Here is a 16012-nt window from a genome sequence, read left to right as displayed (position 1 = left end):
TAACTCCTTCTCACATTTGTATCTGATTTGACTTTTAAAAAAAACAAAACAAAAAAAACAATCTATAAATACATGAATGACTCCATGTTTTTCTCTAAACTAAATGATGTAGTTCATTGCACAGGGGTTTTCAGTTCCTGAGCACCTGTTTCTCTGTATGTTTCTGTGTTCAAACATCTGTAAAAAGTGTGAACATTAGAGACATTGATGCAAATCTGCAAACCAGACACAGCAAATTTCATTTTTATTCAATTTACACAATCCTATCTGCTGTCACTATGCCTTTTTGGAGCAAATAAGTAAAGTAACATTTTAATACTGATACATTTAAGTTAATCAAGAGTCTGATGTACAGACAGATAATGACAGTTCATAAATAACTGCATTTAAACAAACAATGTATATATGGTTTACACAAAGATAAGATAACATTTGTGGTGGCTGTGGTGTTTGTTTCCATGGTTGTATCATATCAGTTATTGTAAAGCTGATTGTAATTAATATATTTTCCAATATTCATTCAATATTCATTTACACTACCAAAAGTCTGGAGACACTACACTTTTGAATTTAATGAGAAAGTGTGTCCAAATTAAAATACAACTACAACACATTTATGAATCAGTAGTTTATAGTAGCACTGATCAGATTTATTGGCTCTGGGAGGATCAGCATTAATGTTTGATTTTATGCAAACTTAGTGACCTTCCCTTTCACTCAGCTATAAAAACTTCACATCAGACTGTCAGTGCAGTTCACAGCACGTCAGTTGCAGCATAAACAATGTTGTCTGTAGCTCTGCTGCTGCTGTTGGCAGCTGGATCATGTGAGTCATCAGTTCAGTCAGTATTTCATGTTCTGCAGTACAACCTGATAACTGGTGACACAAGATGTTTGTCTTTTTAACAGGTGTGAAATGTGAACAGCTGACACAGCCAGCCTCTGTGACTGTGCAGCCAGGTCAACGTCTGACCATCACCTGTCAGGTCTCTTATTCTCTTGGCTACTACACAGCTTGGATCAGACAGCCTGCGGGGAAAGGACTGGAGTGGATTGGAATGAAATATACTGGTGCTTCATACTACAAAGATTCACTAAAGAACAAGTTCAGTATTGACTTAGACTCTTCCAGCAACACAGTGACTCTGAACGGACAGAACATGCAGCCTGAAGACACTGCTGTGTATTACTGTGCCAGAGACTCACAATAACACAAACCATCAGTAGACCTGAACAAAAACCCCTCAGTGCCTGAAAACCTGTAACATGAAGCCACCAGAGGAGGAGCCCTCAGACCACTAATGATTTCAGACCAGTTCACTGAGGAATGACAGTCTTTACATATACTGTATACAGCACTGAAAATGAAAACAAAGACCTACAGGGGGCAGTAAAAAAATCTGACAAATGTCACTAAGATCAGTTTTGACATTAACACACATACACAGACAAACAGGTGGACCCTGCAATAGCACCAGGTCAAATTTGAACTTCTTGTCTTATTTTCTATACAATAATGTGACAATAATAAAACTTCCATAAGAGTTTTCTGTAACTGGTTTATAATTTTTATATTACATCTTCTTTTCCTTTCAGCTGCTCCCTTCAGGGGTCGCCACAGTGAATCATCTGTCTCCATTTAACCCTATCCTCTGTATCCTCCACATCCACACCAACTATCCTCATGTTCTCCTTCACTACATACAATAACCTCCTCCTTGGTCTTCCTCTAGGCCTCCGTCCTTTCTATATCACATACATGCATGATATATCCACTATGAGATGAGATGAAATTAACTTTATTAATCCCAAAGGGAAATTCAATGGTCTGCAAACTATAAACACATTTAACCAAGAAAATGTATTTAGGGCATATAATATATTAATATAAGCTTATAAGCATTGAAATAATGTTCCATGTCTACATTTCAGATTACTACTGATCAATGTTTAATTAATGTTAGATGAATCATAAGATCAGGAAACTGCTTTTATCTTCTTCTTCTCCTTTCGGCTGCTCCTTTCAGGGGTCTCCACAGTGAATCATCTGCCTCCATTTAACCCTATCCTCTATATCCTCCTCACCCACACCAACTATCATCATGTCCTCCTTCACTACATCCAAGAACCTCCTCTTTGATCTTTGGCCTCCTTCCTGGCAGCTCTAACCTCAGCATCCTTTTACCAATGTATTCACTGTCCCTCCTCTGAACATGTCCAAACCATCTCAATCTGGCTTCCCTGGCTTTTTCTCCAAAACATCTAACATGAGCTGTCCCTCTGATGTCCTCATTCCTGATCCTATCCATCCTCGTCACTCCCAGAGAGAACCTCAACATCTTCAGCTCTGCTACCTCCACCTCTGCCTCCTGTCTTTTTCTTAGTGCCACTGTCTCTAAACCAGACAACATTGCTGGTCTTACCACTGTCTTGTCCACCTTTCCTTTCATTCTTGCTGACACTCTTTTGTCACATATCACACCTGACACTTTCCTCCACCCGTTCCAACCTGCTTGCTAGATTCCTGTCTAAGCTCATCTGTTAGTCTGTCCATCACTTAATCAATCTATTCCTCCTGGTTTCACATATCTCACCCATCCATGCCTCTCGGGACGCCTCGCCATACTGTACAACCTTAAATACAAAATATCCATCCACCCCACTGTCACCTTCCAGTCCTTTGAAGCTCTCATAGCACGTATTCACGGTCACACACCAACCTTCCTGGCCACTATCTACCGCCCACCAAAACCTAACCCGACCTTCCTGGACGAACTGTCTGACCTCTTAGCTAACCTCATCTCTCTGTCAGCCAACACAATTCTTCTTGGTGATTTTAACATCCACTTCGACAATCCCAACAACACCACAACAAAAGACTTCATTTCCTGTCTGGATAGCTTTGGGCTCCAACAATACATCACCTTCCCAACACATTCTCTAGGCCACACCCTCGACTTAGTCTGCTGCTCTGGCGTCTTAGCTCAGTCATGTTCTACCCTCGACACCTTCTTCTCCGACCACAAACTAATCTGCTTTAACTCCAAACTACCTCTCTTCAAAACCCACCTCTCCCGCACCATCACCTTCCGTAACTTAAAGAACATCGACCTCCCCTCCTTCACTGCTACTCTCAACAACCTTTCATGTACTAATTATACACCGTCCCTCTCCAACATGTTATCCAATTTCAACCGTGAGCTACGAAATCTACTCGACACCTTCGCCCCACTCAAAACTAGATCTGTATCCTTTACACACTCTGCTCCATGGTACACACCTGAACTCCGCCTCCTCAAAACCCAAGCCAGTCACCTTGAACGTCTCTTCAAAAAAACCGGTTCATCCACCCACAAGGACTTATACCTAAACCACATACTGAAGTACAAGCAAACCATTACTCAAACAAAATCTGACTTCTATGCCTTTCTTATTGTATCCGCCTCTGGCTCCACGCGTTCCCTCTTCTCCACTGTCAAAAACTTATTGGGCCCTCCCGATACTCCTCTCTTCCCCTCACTCTCCACCACCTTGTGCAATAACTTCCTGGATTTCTTCTCATCAAAAATCGAAAATATACACCAGCAATTTCCCCCCATCTGTGACACTGCGAACTGCCTCCACTGTACCCTTCCCTGTCTATCAGTATCCTCCCTGCTTTCGAGTTTTATCATTCCACCCACCACAGTTATCTCTTCCCTGATCCTCAAATCCAAACCCTCAACCTGCAAACTTGACCCCCTACCAACCAACCTCGTCGAGCTCTGTCTCCCCTCTCTCCTTTCTCATCTTACCCACATTATTCACACTTCCGTCAGTTCTGGCATCGTACCCCCATCACTCAAGACAGCCATCATCACACCAATTCTAAAAAAACCTGGTCTCGATCCTGTCGACCTTAACAACTTCCGCCCTATCTCCAATCTCCCGTTCCTCTCCAAAATTCTTGAAAAAGTTGTTCACCACCAGGTCCATACCCACCTTTCGCCAATAGCCTATACGAACACTTTCAATCTGGTTTCCGCCAACTTCACAGCACTGAAACTGCCCTGGTCAAAATCACCAACGACCTCCTAGTAGCCGCAGACTCTGGCCTTGTCTCCATCCTCATCCTCCTTGACCTAACTGCAGCTTTTGACACCATCTCGCACAATATTCTCCTCCATCGCCTTCCTTCCATCGGCATAGCTGGCTCGGTCCTCTCATGGTTCACCTCCTACCTCTCTGACCGCACCCAGTCCGTCCATCTCCAGAACTTCCACTCCCAGCCCTCTACTGTCAGTTGTGGCATGCCTCAGGGCTCTGTCCTGGGGCCCCTCCTCTTTATTATTTATCTCCTTCCTCTCGGAAATATCTTTAGGCAACATAACATCAATTTCCACTGTTATGCAGACGACACCCAGCTCTACCTCTCTGCTGCTCCATCTTCTATGCTCCCCCCTCCCTCCCTCCTTACCTGCTTACATAATATCAAATCCTGGTTCACCCATAACTTTTTGAAACTCAACCCCGACAAAACTGAAATTCTCCTCGTGGGCACCAGATCCACCCTTTCTAAAACCAGCACCTTCTCCATTCAAATTGACAACAATACTGTCCTCCCCTCCCCCCAAGTTAAAAGCCTGGGTGTCATCCTAGACGGTACTCTCTCCTTCATTCAGCATATCAATACCACTACCCGGTTGGCCTACTCCCATCTCCGTAACATAAACCGCATCCTTCTTCTCTTACCACCGATAGCACGGCCACACTCGTTAATGCCTTTGTCACCTCTCGTTTGGATTACTGTAACTCACTCCTCACTGGTCTACCTCTCAAATCACTTCACAAACTTCAACTTGTCCAGAACTGTGCTGCTTGAATCATCACCAGAACTCCATCCTCACATCATATCACCCCTGTCCTTAAACAACTTCACTGGTTCCCTGTGTCCTTCCGTATAAACTATAAAATCCTCCTTCTCACCTACAAAGCCCTCCACTCTGTTGCCCCACCATACATCACTGATCTACTTCATATCTATTCTCCGCCTCGTACTCTCCGCTCCTCCAGTTCCACTCTCCTCTGCACCCCTACAGCATGCCTGGCCACCATGGGCGCTAGATCCTTCAGCCACACTGCGCCCCGCCTTTGGAACATTCTCCTTCATCACATCCGGTCGTCTCCGGACTTATCAACTTTTAAATCATCACTCAAAACGTATCTGTTCCGTATAGCGTTTTCCACCTAACTCTCTTAACTTCTCAAAGCAGCCCGTGATGTTCTACCACCCTCTGTCTATTTCATATTGTGTCATATTGTTTCATATTTGTTGTTCTGTCATCTGGGTTTCTGTATTTCAATTTACTTTTACTGTACATCGCCCAATTCCTAGATACTCCACACTTACGCCTTTACATTCTCGCCCTCTGTTTATGCATTGGTGTTACTGTTGTTTTAATGCACTCTATGTATTTCATGCTGTATGCTTCCTTTTTCTCTCTGTATGGTGACCTTGAGACTTTGAAAGGCGCCATGAAATAAAATGTATTATTATTATTATTATTATCACCACAGCAAACAAGAAAGGGCTCAAAGCCAATCCTTGGTGCAGAAACACCTCTACCTTGAACTCCTCTGTCACCCCTACAGCACACCTCACCACTGTCTTATAGCTCTCATACATGTCCTCCACCACTCGAACATACTTCTCTGTCACTCCAGACTTCCTCATAAAAAACCACAGCTCCTCTCTCAGCACCGTCATACACTTTTTCCAAATCTACCAAGACACAATGCAGCTCCTTCTGGCCTTCTCTGTATGGTTTCATGCATCTGTGGCATGAAACCATACTTCTGCTCACAAATGCTCACTTCTGACCTCAGCCTCGCCTCCACTACTCTTTCCCATAACTTCATTGTGTGACTCTGCATGTCTCCCTTGTTCTTAAAGATGGGCACCAGTACACTTCTCCTCCATTCCTCAGGCATCCTCTCACTCTCCAAGATCTTGTTAAATAGCCCAGTCAAAAACTCTATTGCCACCTCTCCTAAACACTTCCATACCTCCACAGGTATGTCATCAGGACCAACTGCCTTTCCACTCTTCATCCTCTTCAACGCCTTCCTCACTTCATCCTTACTGATCTTTGCTACTTCCTGCTCCACAACAGTCACCTCTTCTACTCTGTGCTCTCTGACATTTTCCTCATTCATCAACTCTTCAAAGTATTCCTTCCATCTTTCCATCACACTTGTGGCACACTCCTTAGCTGTGGCTTGTGGCTTTGTTTGGCCTTTGCCACCTCTACCTTCACCTTACGCTGCATCTCCCTGTACTCCTGTCTGTTCTCTTCTGTCCTCTCAGTGTCCCACTTCTTCTTAGCTAACCTTTTCCTCTTAACACACTCCTGAACTTCCTCATTCCACCACCAAGTCTCCTTATCAGCTTTCCTCTTTCCAGATGACACACTAAGTACCCTCCTACCTGTCTCCCTGATCACTTTAACTGTAGCTGTCCAGTCACCTGGAAGAACCTCCTGACCTCCCAGAGCCTGTTTCAGCTCCTCCCTGAAAGTCACACAACACTCTTCCTTTTTCAACTTCCACCACTTGGTCCTCTTCATCTTCCTCACCACCAGAGTCATCCTACACACCACAATCCTATGCTGTCTGGCTACACTCTCCCCAACCACTACTTTGCAGTCACTGATCTCTTTCAGGTTGGAACGTCTGCACCAGATGTAATCAACTTGTGTGCTCCTGCCTCCACTCTTATATGTCACTCTATGCTCCTCCCTTTTTGGAAAAATGTGTTCACTACAGCCATTTCCATCCTTTTTGCGAAGTCTACCACCATCTGTCCTTCTGCATTCCTGTCCTGCATAACAAACTTACCCATCACTTCCTCATCACCTCTGTTTCCCTCACCAACATGTCCGTTGAAGTCTGCCCCAATCACCACTCTCTCACCACTAGGGATACCCTGATTCAGCTCATCCATCTCCCTCCAGAATTTCTCCTTCTCGTCTAACTCACATCCTACCTGTGGGGCATAACCACTGACAACATTCAACATCACACCTTCAACTTCCAGCTTCAGACTGACAATGTCCCTACATTCAAAGTCCCTACTCTAACTCCTACACTCTTGCCCTTCCTCTTCTCTCTTTGCCTACGAACACGCCTTCCTCCTCTCCTTCTTCGACCAACAGTAGTCCAATTTCCACTGGCACCCTGTAAGTCAACAGCACCAGTGGCGGTCGTTGTTAACCCGGGCCGCGACCGATCCGGTATGGAAGTCATTTTTGTGATTCGCATGTTTGATTTGGCGGAAATTTTATGTCGGATGCCCTTCCTGACACAACCCTCTACATTTACCCGGACTTGGGACCGGCACATGAAGACACTGGATTGTGCCCCCCTGTGATTGCATTAGGAAACTGCTTTTATCTGTGTTGTGTTAATTAACATGAGGATCCTGATTGTTGTTTGGCATCTTTTAGCAAAACTTAATAACATTTTAACTGTGATGACTTTGCATTCCTATATTTAAATACATTTATTCACTTGGCAGATGTTCTTTTTAGATGCAACATATACATGACAACAGTTCATCTACTTTCTGTCAAAGGTCAAATTTGTATCAGGGCAATAAGAAGAAAACTTCATGTATTTATCACAGGAATAAACATTAAGTTCTGTAATGTTTTTATTTGGAGTTAAAATTGTTTTTTGTCAGTGTCTTCAGGCTGCATGTTCTGTCTGATCAATCAGTGTGTAGACTGGAAGAGTTTACACAAAATATCATTAGACTAAAAATCCAATTTTACCACAGGAAATGAATTTCTGAAGTCAATTCAAATTTTTAACCAATTCAGTTTAACCAAAAAACGATTTGGCTGAAATAACGTTCACTATATGTTAATTGTCTTGCTGAAATAAATAACATCTATGATGACCAGTCTGGTTCACTCCTTCCTGTGAGGAGGAGTCAATGCAAAACACAGATGTCTTCCACCTCTACTTATCTGACTGCAGAGAGGACGACAGAGAACAGTGGACACACAGTTTAACATGATGGACTATAGGACAGGACTGCTGCTTTTAACCATCTGCTGGGCAGGTGAGAAAATATCTGCAAAGCTTGAAATCAATCTGCATTCAAGAAGGTGCAAACTTACATCAACTGACTATTTTCTGGTTTGTCTTGACAGGTGTTGATGGTCAGACTCTGACAGAATCTGAACCAGTGGTTAAAAGGCCTGGAGAATCCCACACATTGACCTGTACAGCCTCTGGATTCACATTCAGCAGCTACCATATGGCCTGGATCAGACAGGCTCCTGGAAAAGGACTGGAGTGGGTTGCTTTCATTAGCAGCGGTGGTGGCAGCAGCAAATCCTACTCTGTCAGTCCGAGGCCGGTTTACCATCTCCAGAGACAACAACAGACAGCAGCTGTATCTGCAGATGAACAGTCTGAAAACTGAAGATTCTGCTGTTTATTATTGTGCTCGAGAGTCACAGTGACTGGAGTTTGTTCAGCAGCTGTACAAAAACCTGAGTTCCAAATCCAATCCAAAATTTCTCTCAAATACCGAGAGTGAAACGTTTTGTATTTATTAATTTATGTTTTTAAAATGAAATGCAGAAAATTAATGAATTAATTAATCAAAAACAATAACGATTAAAAAATATAAATAATACATTTTTCTTACAAAACAGCCAAGGACACCACAATGGGCTGATGATGTTATTGTCCAGGTTAGAAAAAGTGAAATGTTAAAGGTGTGAGATGAATTCTGGCCACTTGATTGTGCAGTTAATGGCCTATAAAATACATAAAAATGTGGCAGTGAAATAATAAAAAATGACGATGCAGTTTGTTATAATAAAACTAGGACACAGTCTGTGTCAAGCTCTTCTCACCTTTGTCAGTATAAAGACACAATCCCCAGTTAATCACTGAGCTTAACTGACAGACTGAACTAGACATTTGTATTGACATCACACAGAAACATGTAACTGCTGGATCAGTGACTACAGCTTCATCTGTTGCTGCTCATCATCTCACTATGTCAACAAGATTTCTACATCAACATCTGGAATGTTAAAAATGATTTTGGTGAGATGCAAATGAATGATTCAACAATATGTAAATGAATGTAGCTCATAAGGAAGTGCAGTGTGGGTCTGTGTGTCAGTGAGAGGACAGAAGTGCTTCAACATCAACCATGTTCTCTGTAGCTCTGATACTGCTGCTGGCAGCTGGATCCTGTGAGGAGCTTTCAGTGGATTCACACTAACAAACACATTAGAAACACTGAATATTCAGATGAATGATGGAGATAATGTTGATTTCTGTTTCCACAGGTGTTCACAGTCTCAATCTCATCCAGCCAGACTCAAAGGCTCTGCAGCCTGGACAATCTTTGACCATCACCTGTCAGGTCTCTGGTTATCCTCTGACTGATAACAGCTATGCAACAGGTTGGATGAGACAGCGTAAAGGAAAACCAATGGAGTGGATTTTCCATATGTGGGGTGGAGGAGACTTTTATCAAAATAATGCTTTAAAGAACAAGTTCAGCTACAGCAGAGACACTTCTGCTGGAACAGTGACTACAAAAGCAGAGAATCTGCAGCCTGAGGACACAGCTGTTTATTACTGTGCACGTCGGCCCAGAGTGGTAAAACCCACCAACCAACCTGCACAAAAACCCACAAACACACGGCTGAAACTAAACACCCATGATCCAAAAGTGAACATTCATAAAGTCATGAATTCTTGTTGAGTTGATAAAAAAATTAGTCAATGCAATTTCCTGAATGATAGAAAAACCCTTGTGGTAACATTGTTTTAGCCTCCCACTGCAGCTGCCATCACAATAAAAGAGAAACAAAATACTTGAACTATCTAAAAAAAAAAAAAAAAAAAAAGATATCTTCTGTTTCAAAAATATTGGTTATAAAATAACGACTAACAAAGTTAAACTGAAAAGTGACTCATTTTCTACCGAAGTATTAACAAATACCTACATATATGGAGCCAATTTTTATTTTGTAATTTGTAGCTGCTACAAAACTAAAGGTGACATTTCTTATATGTTTTGTCCTCACATTTTCCAAAGGTGTTTTAAAAATATTCAGTTTATGAAAATGTGTGTTACATGTTACCTTTTTAAACCAGTAGAGGGAGGTCTATGAAAACACTTCCCAAATTATAAACACATCAATAACTTGCAGAGAACTGAGGGACAAGTTTATGCATTTCTGAAACACTGATCACAGAGAACTGAACTACAATATTTATCACAGAATGGAAAATACAATTGTCTGGAGTTTATAATTTTTAGTTTCTATCCATGGTGGTAGTTTAACAAACAAAAAGTATATATATGATAATTACTTAAATGTAGAAAAAACATTTATTATTGATAGAGGAGTAAAGAGTATTTGAATGTATTTGTGCTGCTTTCATTTCACTTACACTGCAGCTGACACCAATAAAACATTTCAAATAAAAATGTTTTTTTCTCTTCTGCTGCAGTCTGCAGGACATTTATAATACTATGTATATAAGTTTTTGAATTTTAATTACTGTCATTCAGGCATTAACAGTTTTCAGGAACTGTTAAAGTAAATGCTGGGACCTTTTCAACATGTTACAGTTAAATGTGTAATGAAATGAAACATTCATATCTAAGGCAGAGCTGATTTCCAGCCATGTTTTCACTGAACAATGAACCAACTATTATTAGATCTGATCACACCAACACTGTAGCTCTTATGAGTCTGATTCTATGCAAACTCAGTGACCTTCCTCATACCTATAAAAACCTCCAGTCAGACTGTCAGAGTAGTTCACACATCACTTTCATTAGAAAACATGTTTCCTGTTGCTCTGCTGCTGCTGTTGGCAGCTGGATCATGTGAGTCTCTAGATTTGACTTAGAAAACTGTTCATTTTTACAGTGTCACTTCATAATTTGTCATAATATATTTTTTATTTTTAACAGGTGTGAAATGTGAACAGCTGACACAGCCAGCCTCTGTGACTGTGCAGCCAGGTCAACGTCTGACCATCACCTGTCAGGTCTCTTATTCTGTGGGCAGCTACTGGACAGCTTGGATCAGACAGCCTGCAGGGAAAGGACTGGAGTGGATTGGAAGCAAAGCTGCTGGTGCTTCATCCTACAAAGATTCACTAAAGAACAAGTTCAGTATTGACTTAGACTCTTCCAGCAACACAGCGACTCTGAATGGACAGAACATGCAGCCTGAAGACACTGCTGTGTATTACTGTGCCAGAGACTCACAATAACACAAACCATCAGTAGACCTGAACAAAAACCCCTCAGTGCCTGAAAACCTGTAACATGAAGCCACCAGAGGAGGAGCCCTCAGACCACTAATGATTTTATCATAGTTCACAGAAAACAGTGTTGCAAAAGTAAAGTGACCTGAAAATGTGTAAACAATATAAAATAGATTATTCTTCTATAATGACATTCAGTAAATCATAAAGAAATTAGCATCTTTAGTTCTCTTTAGTCAGCTTCACTGATATGTTAGAAACTGAAACTTCTTCATGACTCAAACCAACTGCATTGTCTCTTCCAATGAGTTGAAGAGCAAAGTTTTAATTTATATTTTTCTATTAACAGTTTTTTTCAGTTAAGATTTTCTGTCAGGGAAATAAAAATAGATCTCTTTGCTTTTATTTCAGTGAAATTCCTCCAATCACGTCTCAGGTCTGTGATGTGCTTTTGTCACCAGATAAGAGTCGACCTTTGGCAACTACACAAATTCAATTCAAATTCATATATTTTTTAAATTTATCAAACAAGGTCTATGATGACCAGTCTGGTTCACTCCTTCCTGAGAGGAGGAGTCAATGCAAAACTCAGATGTCTTCCACCTCTACTTATCTGACTGCAGAGAGGACGACAGAGAACAGTGGACACACAGTTTAACATGATGGACTATAGGACAGGACTGCTGCTTTTAACCATCTGCTGGGCAGGTGAGAAAATATCTGCAAAGCTTGAAATCAATCTGTTTTCAAGAAGGTGCAAACTTACATCAACTGACTATTTTCTGGTTTGTCTTGACAGGTGTTGATGGTCAGACTCTGACACAATCTGAACCAGTGGATAAAAGGCCTGGAGAATCCCACACATTGACCTGTACAGCCTCTGGATTTAATTTTGGTGGCTCTTGGATGGGCTGGATCAGACAGGCTCCTGGAAAAGGACTCGAGTGGGTTGCTACTGATCGTGGTGGTAGCAGCAAATTCTACTCTCAGTCAGTCCAAGGCCGGTTTACCATCTCCAGAGACAACAACAGACAGCAGCTGTATCTGCAGATGAACAGTCTGAAAACTGAAGATTCTGCTGTTTATTATTGTGCTCGAGAGTCACAGTGACTGGAGTTGGTTCAGCAGCTGTACAAAAACCTGCAACAGCCTACTCAGTAGCCTGATGGGTTCTAGTAATTATGTCATGTTTTTCCTCTATTTTCTTTCATTTTGTTTTAATAAATAAACACTTTCCTCTACATGACACAAATTCATAAAGCCTGTCCCGAAGGAAATAACAACAATACACAACAATAATAACTTTTAAAATAATAACTTGTACAAAGACAAAGCCAAGAATATACTTGTTATATACAAATATAACCAAAAGCGTCTGTGAACATTTGTTCTTGTGAGATGAATGAAACAACTAATCCTGCTGTTCGGAGAGCCTGCTGTCATGACAATTATTTAACAATATTAATATAATCATGTCTGCTGTCATAAGTTTTGTTTAAAACAAATAAAGAGAAATACAAGTTAGTGCCCAAAATAACTGAAAATAAAATGTTAATTAGTTTCTATTGCATCTATCATTGTTACTCTAGTGTTGATTTCAATATGTTCCAATTCTCCAGGAGTCATGTTAATATTAACAGTAAAATAGTAGCAACCATATTTATTGTTTTCAGTTATAGTAGGATTTTATGAAGTTTGGAAATTAAATTACTGTCATTTATGCATTAATAGTTTTCAGGAACAGTTGAAGTAAATGCAGGGACCTTTTTAAAATGTTACATACACTCACAATAACACAAACCATCAGTAGACCTGAACAAAAACCCCTCAGTGCCTGAAAACCTGTAACATGAAGCCACCAGAGGAGGAGCCCTCAGACCACTAATGATTTGACCTGTTGTCAGTTTTGTTTGGTGTTTCCCTTGTTCTTGGCTGAAGCATTAGCTGACTGCCTAATAGTAGTGATAGGTACTGACTAGTTGCGTAAGTCTTATTGCAAAAGCAATTTATGTTTACCATTTCAGTCGGTTTCCTAGTTTCCCGTCTCATTCGGTGACTGAGTTTTTCTCGTTTCATTCGACTTTGTGTTTTGTGTTTTTCCCTCTCCTGGTGATCCCAGGAGGAGTAATAAATCCTCCTGAGTCCTGCATTTGTGTCCTACTGCCTCTCCTTGTCTCCAGCACTCACCACCAACACTTAACAGTCTGATCAATCAGTGTAGACTAGAAGAGAATAGACAAAATATCATCAGACTAAAAATCAGATTTTACCACACAGAAAATTTATTTTTGAAGCCTGTATGGCTCACTGCTTCCTGTGAGGAGGAGTCAATGCAAAACTCAGATGTCTTCCACCTCTACTTATCTGACTGCAGAGAGGACGACAGAGAACAGTGGACACACAGTTTAACATGATGGACTATAGGACAGGACTGCTGCTTTTAACCATTTGCTGGGCAGGTGAGAAAATATCTGCAAAGCTTGAAATCAATCTGTTTTCAAGAAGGTGCAAACTTATATCAACTGACTATTTTCTGGTTTGTCTTGACAGGTGTTGATGGTCAGACTCTGACACAATCTGGACCAGTGGTTAAAAGGCCTGGAGAATCCCACACATTGACCTGCACAGCCACTGGATTCACATTCAGCAGCTACCATATGAACTGGGTCAGACAGGCTCCTGGAAAAGGACTGGAGTGGGTTGCTTTTATACACACTGGCAGTGCATATATCTATTACTCCCAGTCAGTCCAGGGTAGATTCACCATCTCCAGAGATGACTCCAGCAATAAACTTTATCTAAAGATGAACAGTCTGAAGACGGAGGACACAGCAGTTTATTACTGTGCCAGACACCCACAATAACACAAACCATCAGTAGACCTGAACAAAAACCCCTCAGTGCCTGAAAACCTGTAACATGAAGCCACCAGAGGAGGAGCCCTCAGACCACTAATGATTTCAGACCAGTTTACTTTTGGAGTAAACAGGGAACAGTTGGTTGATTTTACATGTTCCTTAATTTATCAATATCATCTTAATTACTCAGACAGTAAACTCACTGAACATTAGTAAACAGTAAATTAGACTGACTTAAAAAACTTAGAGCCTAACAAGAAGTTCATCTTCAGAAAGTTTTCTTTCCATTTCATTTGTCATCACTTTAGGAGCCTTCAGACCACTGATCTGACATATGACATTAAGACCACACATACACAAACTTGTTGTAAAAACAATCAAAGTTGACGTTTTTGAAAATCTTCAACTGGCACATGATTTTAAAATGACATAAATGCACATATCCATCATATTAAAGGTCTTCACATTGTAAACAACATGTAACATTCATTCATTCATTCATTTTCTATACCCGCTTATTCCTGAACCAGGGTCCCAGGGATCTGCTGGAGCCTATCCCAGCTCTCTTTGGGTGAAAGGCAGGGGTACACCCTGGTCAGGTCACCAGTCCATCACAGGGCCACATAGAGACACTCAAAGACAAAAAACCTCACACACTCACACTCACTCCTACGGGCAATTTAGAGTCACCAATCAACCTGACATACATGTTTTTGGACTGTGGGAGGAAACAGGAGTATCTGGAGAAAACCCACACAAGCACAAGGTTGCGAACCCACAACCTTCTTACTGTGAGGCAACATGTAACATTTAACCAAGAAAATGTCTTTAGTATAAATAAGTGTTGATATTATGTTTCCTGTGTACATTTCAGATTAGTGCTTGTCACAATATCAGGACACTGCTTTTATCTGTGATGTGTTAATTCACATTAGGATCCTGATTGTTGTTTGGCATCTTTTAGCAGAACTTACTAACATTTTCACTGTAGTGACTTTATTTTTCTATATGTGAATACATTTATTTGCTTTACAGATGTAACATACAAATAACAACAGATCATCTATTTTCTGTCAAATGCAACCACAGGGGGGCACAATCCAGTGTCTTCATGTGCCAGTCCCAAGTCCGGGTAAATGCAGAGGGTTGTGTCAGTAAGGGCATCTGACGTAAAATTTCAGCCAAATCAAACATGCGAATCACAAATACAACTTCCATACCGGATCGGTCGCGACCCGGATCAACAACGACCGCCACTGGTGCTGTTAACCTACAGGGTGCCAGTGGAAATTGGACTACTGTTGGTTGAAGAAGGAGAGGAGGAAGGCGTGTTTGTAGGCAAAGAGAAAAGAGAAAGGGCAGTAGTGTAGGAGTAGGGACTTTGAATGTAGGAACTTTGTCAGGGAAAACTAGAGAGTTGCCTGATATGATGGAGAGAAGAAAGGTGGATAGCTTGTGTGTTCAGGAGACCAGGTGGAAAGGTAGCAAGGCCTATAGATTAGGAGCAGGGTTCAAGCTGTTTTATCATGGTGTGGATGGAAAGAGGAATGGAGTAGGAGTTATCCTGAAGGAGGATTTTGCTAGGAATGTTCTGGAGGTGAAAAGAGTGTCAGATAGGGTGATGAGTCTGAAGCTGGAAGTTGAAGGTGTGATGTTGAATGTTGTCAGTGGTTATGCCCCACAGGCAGGATGTGAGTTAGACGAGAAGGAGAAATTCTGGAGGGAGATAGATGAGCTGAATCAGGGTATCCCTAGTGGTGAGAGAGTGGTGATTGTGGCAGACTTCAACGGACATGTTGGTGAGGGAAACAGAGGTGATAAGGAAGTGATGGGTAAGTTTGGTATGCAGGACAGGA

The 16012-nt window shown here is 41.3% G+C and overlaps 4 gene segments (V, D, J or C); all 4 read left to right on the top strand.

Moving 5' to 3' along the window:
- The first annotated feature begins 783 nt into the window (after window positions 1–783).
- Window positions 784–1353, top strand: LOC113140391 (immunoglobulin heavy variable 4-38-2-like). The segment is given in 2 exon segments: window positions 784–826; window positions 910–1353. Coding segments are annotated over 2 exon segments (345 nt in total).
- A 7845-nt stretch (window positions 1354–9198) lies between these two features.
- LOC113140638 (Ig heavy chain V region 914-like) lies at window positions 9199–9775 on the top strand. The segment is given in 2 exon segments: window positions 9199–9257; window positions 9354–9775. Coding segments are annotated over 2 exon segments (465 nt in total).
- Window positions 9776–10696: 921 nt separating this feature from the next.
- On the top strand, window positions 10697–11304 carry LOC113140380 (Ig heavy chain V region 5A-like). The segment is given in 2 exon segments: window positions 10697–10912; window positions 11000–11304. Coding segments are annotated over 2 exon segments (348 nt in total).
- Window positions 11305–11957: 653 nt separating this feature from the next.
- Window positions 11958–12631, top strand: LOC113140345 (immunoglobulin heavy variable 3-7-like). The segment is given in 2 exon segments: window positions 11958–12006; window positions 12098–12631. Coding segments are annotated over 2 exon segments (360 nt in total).
- The last annotated feature ends 3381 nt before the right edge of the window (window positions 12632–16012 follow it).

The sequence above is a fragment of the Mastacembelus armatus genome, chromosome 8, assembly GCF_900324485.2.
Source record: "Mastacembelus armatus chromosome 8, fMasArm1.2, whole genome shotgun sequence".
Lineage (NCBI taxonomy): Eukaryota > Metazoa > Chordata > Actinopteri > Synbranchiformes > Mastacembelidae > Mastacembelus > Mastacembelus armatus.
This window is presented reverse-complemented; position numbering and strand designations above follow the sequence as displayed.